A 6,223-nucleotide genomic window follows, 5' to 3' on the forward strand; every position below is an offset into this window, starting at 1 on the left:
ATGTCTAGCAATCTTGGAATGGTGAGTGACTGACTCTTCGTAGTTCGAGGGCACTGTGTCAGATATCAGCCTGATCGGCATTATGAGCTTACCACGGCTGTAAAACTTTAAAAGTAAAACCTGACTGTAGACTTTAGACTTTAGACTTTGAACCCACGCAAAATAAAATTGTTTGTTTGATTAACCTATATATGTAGTTGTGTCATTTTTGAGCTCCTGTATCATTGTTAGTTATTTAGCTTTTCGGAAAAGATTTTTGCACAGGGGAGAGATAGTGTTCCGCTAGAGGTAAATGCTAACAAAAAACGGCTCTGATTGGCTAATTTTGTCTTTTATTTATTTTATTTATTATTATTTTTGGATAATTTTGTTTTATTTTAGAATTAGGGATAGTGTTTAGGGTTAGGGTCAGGATTAGGGTTAGGGTTAGGGTTAAACTTATTTCTATATTCACTATCTCTCCCCTGAGACCTACTATTTTGGAAAGTGTAGTTTAGAAACGATTTTTAGTGCATGCTGATGCATTTGATATTCATAACATTGCATAATGTCAAGCGCTCATAATAGAGAGCTATATTATGAGCTCTTTATATATATATGTGTGTGTGTGTGTGCGTGCGTGCGTGTGTGTGTGTGTGTGTGTGTGTGTGCGTGCGTGCGTGCGTGCGTGTGTATGTGTGTGTGTGTGCGTGCGTGCGTGTGCGTGCGTGCGTGTGTCTGTGTGTGCGTGCATGCGTGTGTGTGTGTGTAAGTGCCACGATTTTTACAGCCACATGATACACGCGCGCACTGATCATACTCCTTTTATACTGCGCACGACTTTAGCCCGCTTCTGAAGCGGGATAACTTTAGCTCGGGATAAGTCGTTTTATACTGCTGTTCTCGACCACCTGAGTTGCGTGCGATGAGTGCGAGACCGGCGTAATTGTCATGGTAAGCTCAGTCCGCCTCAGCTATGCTTCCCGCGAGCGCGAAAATTGTTTATCAACTACGCTTTACCGTACCCTACGATTTCGGAATTCAGTCCGCGCCGAAATTCAAACCATTCTGATACCGGTAGCTAGAATGCTAGATGCTTCTTGTAATTATTATCTCGATCTGAGTTTAATTGGATATCGTTTGACAATGGAGTCTATGGAAATTTGTAATGCAGCGTTTTACGTTACGATATAGTTGTATATTGCAATGTCGTACTCGTAGCCAAAAGACATAGATAAAGAGCAAGTCAAAGAGTATATACCATGACTGATGTTTAATTCCGACTGAGATTCGCTATTGTTCTACTACACAAACGGTCGTGTCCGGAGTTGGAGGAGCATTCCTCGAATCCGCTTGTGCAGCGGCTTTTATAGGCGCTGCCACGGCCCGCGGCGCATGCTCCACGTACGCGCGCGCGGCGCGGCCTCAACCCACGCGCTCCGACACACGCGCTTCACCTGGGCTTCACTCACTCCTCGCTCTGGACGGTGGCCGGCTCCTAACGGGCGGAAAACCCACTATTCGTAGCACCATCCGAGTCCAGGAGATGGCGCCGTCTATTCGCGCAGACACGCACGCGCCATTCATATGGCCGCCGCCCCGAGCGTTGATAGTTGTTCACGCTGCATTTAGCGCGCATCTAATCGCTATCCCACCCACCTGGTGGACACTCCACGGTCGAGCGCTCTAACAGTCGCATCGGGCGTTAGCGCGTGGGCGCATCACACGGCCGTTCTCGCCTCCATGCCAGTGCTGCTGCCATTAATCACGACACGTACGCGCCAGCTGATTGGGAGGGTGGAGTTAATCCCCCAATCAGCCGGCACACCCACGCCGTGACAGCGGCACTGCAGCGGCATGTCGCGGCGACGGCGGGCCACCATCTTGATTGCTTTGACTGTTCAGCTCGCTCAGCTCACGGCCGTATTGACCGCCTGTTGTTGCTAGAGGCAACGCCGTAGAATCAATGCCTCCGTCAACCGCCTGTAGCGACGCGGCGAGCTTGCGCGCGTGTGAGGGGGGGAGTGCCTTGTAACATGGTCGTTACACTTCTCCCCCCACCAAACCGATGTCCACCCTGTGGACATCGAATGCCAGCCTCCTGGCTGGCCGTCCACAGGGAGGGCGGGCGGTCGACGTCGTGGCATTGTAATATTAGTATATGATCCACATTAATACATAATATAATAATTCATAGTAATACAATATGATCCACATTAATACATAATATAATAATACATAATAATACAATAACACATTGATACCTTACGGTTTACAGAACTACTCGTTTGCTACTTGTGTCCTGAAAAAACCTAATTTGGAATTAGTGTTCATGACGTCGCATTTGTTATCGGGGTCATGGTCACCGTCGTCATCATCTTGATGAATCGTGTCTGTTGGGGTGGCGGGTGACGCGACATTTTTGAGGCGGCCAAAAGGGCCGCTAGTGGCCGAGCGATCGGTGCATTTGGCGTATGTGCTGCGGGTTGAAGGTGGTTCGCACCGGGTCGTCCTTCTCGCCGACGACGAACTTGTACATAATTGGGTCTGTGTTTACGTCCGACTCGACGAAGTGGCCGGCGTAATAGCGGTCGGGGCGTTGGCGTCCGATGTCCCATAGGTCATCGTCTGAGTCTTCTTCGGCGGAGGTGTATACGTCGGTGGAGCCTCCGGTGGTGTCGGCGGCTTTCGGGTAGGGTTACGGGGTTTTGCGCGGCCTTGCATGCCGTTGATGCAGCCGCGGCGGGGGCGGGGAGCACGCTTTTCTCCGGCGCTTGCGGCGCAGAACTTTCACATATGCAGGCGGTGGGCTGGCGCCTGCAGCCGTATAACGCTGGTGGCCATGGTGCAGTGACGGCGGCATCGCGGGCGATGGTGCGGAGGCGGCAGATGGCACAGGCGCAGTCAGCGTAGGGCAGGCGTGTTGCGCCCATCTGGCAGTGCGGCGACGGGCGCTGGGAATGGTTGGGGTTTATCGGGCTGTCACCCGTCTTGGCTGTTGTTGGTGGTGTCCTGGCAATGTCAGTTGTATGATATACGTGGCACGATATATAGCCGGGACAGTAATATATCAATGACTGCCCGGTTAGTGGCATAAGCGGCGCTGGAAAATTATAGCAAACGCGGTCGCGTATAAGCCGGGCGAATAAGGCAGAGTTATCAACCAGGGCCCAGCTTTAAACGGCGTCTGACCGAATATATGCGTTATAATGAAGCGCGTGTTACTTATAGTGCGCTTTTACGAACATGCAATACATTATCTCTTAGTAACTAACAGACTAGTGCTGCGGTGGCAGTCGCTGCCAACGTCGTCGAGGCAGTAAAACTATCCTTAACCGGTATTAATTAAATAATGGGCCACTCATCAAAGTGCTAGGGGGGAAAATGAATGGCGATGCATCACGCAATCTAATCAACCCCTAGCTTAATATCGCGAGAGGAAGCTAAACAACGCGAGTGGTGGTATTGGACAAGGGACTGGTGTGGGCTATAGAAGGCGCACTGGGCGGGGCCGTAGAGACGATATGTCGGTGTAGTAGGGAGTGAGCTATGGAATCTTAGGGTTGGGGAATTGGGTCGTGTCGGAGAGTATTTGTGTGATATTTGTGCATTAGCGGGGATCGTACATTACGGAGGTGGGTGGTGGGGTAATTGCAAGGAGGACGGCCTGGGGCCATGGTCCATCTGGACTGGAAAGTGGTGTTATAGGGTCGAAGGAACCGCTATTCGTATTGAGGCTCAAGACCATTGTTAGTGGCATGCCGGCAAAGTAGCGAACGAGGCTCGAGGTCGGTCTAGGTTGGGGTGGGTGGGTAGCTTTCTATTCTATGTACGTCTGAGAGGGAGGTGGGGAAAGGTCGTTGGACGTGGGTTGGGGCTGGCGGCTCAGGTTTGTGAGGGCGGGCGGCAGCGACCAACAATAGCAATATGTGGCGACTGACTATAAGCGGTAAACAACAGTACAGTGAGCGCGATGTACATTACGAATGATGCGTGCACCCGCGATACTAGGCTGCCTACCTCGGCATAAGGCCGAGGCAGTTAATGGCAGGCGCTTACTGTGCATTGATCCGCAGTAATGTAAATCAGCGTATGCGCAATCAAACGGTCTGCTAAGTGCCATATGAACTAGGAGTACTAACTTCTGGTGGGATTAGGCCTTCCGAGTCGCGGTGGACAGACGTTTTCACATCATACATGTCCGGACCATATGGTAGGGACGTATCGGTAAACAGGCGGTCGCGTGGGGGTAGTTCGATGTGAACATACGANGAGGTTATGTAGGGAGGAGGCGAGGGGACGGGTGCAGTCGTGTCCCCAGTACTGCTGTGGTAGGAGTCCACGCCCCCGACTCCTCCTGTGCAACAATACATATATACATACATATATACATATACATGTGTTCAAGGAGGTGAGAGAGCGTAGGGGAGGTAAGGAGGTTATGTACGGAGGTAGGAGGGGCACGGCGTAGCGTCCGGTCCAGCAGTACTCCCGCCTGGTGCCGCCTATCGATCCCCGCTCCTGCCGTTACACCACACCTACATATATATTACAGGTTAAGCGGGGTGAGGAGAGGTGAGGGGACGGAGAGAGTATATGTCGAAAGGGAGGGGAGGTGCAGCCGTCGTCCCCCAGTAACTGCTGTGTATGATCCACGCCCCCGCTCCTCCTGTTAGCACACACATACATATACACTATACACTGGCTTAAGGAGGGTGAGGAGAGGTGAGGAAGAGAGAGGAGTAATGTAGGGAGGAGGAGGGAGGGTGAGTCCGTCGTCCCCAGCTAGTACTGCTGGAGTAGGATCCACGCCCGCCTCCCTCCTCACCTTCTCTGTCGCAGTCAGATCTCCTCCCATCACCCCTCTCCTCACCCCTCCTTAACCATGTATATATGTATATGTATGTATATATGTATGTGTGTGTAACAGGAGGAGGCGGGGCGTGGATCCTACCACCAGCAGTACTGGCTGGACGGACGACTCATCGCCGTCGGAGTGCTGGACCTTCTCCCTCGCTACGTCTCCTCCGTCTACTTCTACTACGACCCAGACTACAGCTTCCTCTCTCTCGGCACCTACGCAGCGCTCAGGTGAGAGGGGGGAAGGCGGGGAAGATTCCCGGTCGACCCCGTATTGGGTTAACGCTCGCTGGATCAATCAGATGTCGACGATCGATCGGTTGATGTGACTGATTTATTTGATTAATTTAAATTGACGGATTAATTTTGATGTTTAATAGGTTTTGTGTGCTAATTCATTTTCGTGAATGATTAATTTTCGTGTTTGATTAATTTTGATAATTAAATGATTGAATTTGTAAACTAATTAGATATGCTAATGAATTGATTGATTTCGTTAACCGAATAACTATAATCGGTAAATAATTTTTGCTAATAGTTTTTGGTGTCCATGAGCGGCGTTCACGCTGCCAGGGGGCGCCGACGATGTCGGCCGCAGCACGACTGACCGCAGGCGTTCTTTTGTTTTCCCGGCGTTGCAGAGAGGTGGCGCTGACGCGGCAACTGATGCGGGAGGACCCGCGCATGCGTTACTATGGCATGGGCTTCTACGTACAATCGTGTCCGAAGATGCGCTACAAGGTAGGGGGCGCCACCTGGCATGCGCCGCGCATGATTTCACGTGCTTAGGTGCCACCTGTTGGCAGCCATCGACGATTTGCATGCTACCAATGCCACCTGTTGGTAGCCCTAGACTATTCTTGTGCTACCGACGCCATCTGTTGGCGGCCGTAGATGATTCGACGTAGTAGTGACTTAGCGCGCTACCGACGCCATCTGTTGGCAGTCACGAGCATTAATGCGGTGTTTCTGGTCGGCAGGGCAACGTGCGACCGGCGCAGCTGCTGTGCCCACAGGCGTACACGTGGAACCCGCTAGCAGCCAGCGTACCGAAGCTAGACGCGAACAAGTACAGCCGGCTGGACGATAGCGACTGCGGTGAGTGACCGCCTCACACCCAGCATGTACCTAGCAGTAACCCCTCACCCTGCCTCACACCCAGCCTGTACCTAGCAGTGACCCCTCACCCTGCCTCACACCCAGCCTGTACCTAGCAGTGACCCCTCACCCTGCCTCACACCCAGCCTGTACCTAGCAGTGACCCCTCACCCTCCACCTGCCTCACACCGCAGCGCGTACCCGTAGCCAGGACCCTCCCCTGCCTCACACCCCCAGCGCTGTCCTAGCAGGACCCCCACCGCTGTCCTCATCACCCAGCTGGTAC

The 6,223-nt window shown here is 52.2% G+C and overlaps 1 protein-coding gene across 1 annotated transcript; it reads left to right on the forward strand.

Annotated features, from left to right (window-relative positions):
* LOC106819302 (arginyl-tRNA--protein transferase 1-like) lies at nucleotides 1-5,937 on the forward strand (the record flags this gene model as incomplete). The annotated part of the gene is made up of 4 exons (XM_014823947.1): nucleotides 1-21; nucleotides 4,910-5,070; nucleotides 5,481-5,580; nucleotides 5,820-5,937. Coding segments are annotated over exons 1-4 (400 nt in total), but the record flags the coding sequence as incomplete, so codon positions are not given.
* Nucleotides 5,938-6,223: the final 286 nt, after the last annotated feature.

This window comes from Priapulus caudatus, unplaced genomic scaffold (assembly GCF_000485595.1).
Source record: "Priapulus caudatus unplaced genomic scaffold, Priapulus_caudatus-5.0.1 Scaffold3133, whole genome shotgun sequence".
NCBI lineage: Eukaryota > Metazoa > Priapulida > Priapulimorpha > Priapulimorphida > Priapulidae > Priapulus > Priapulus caudatus.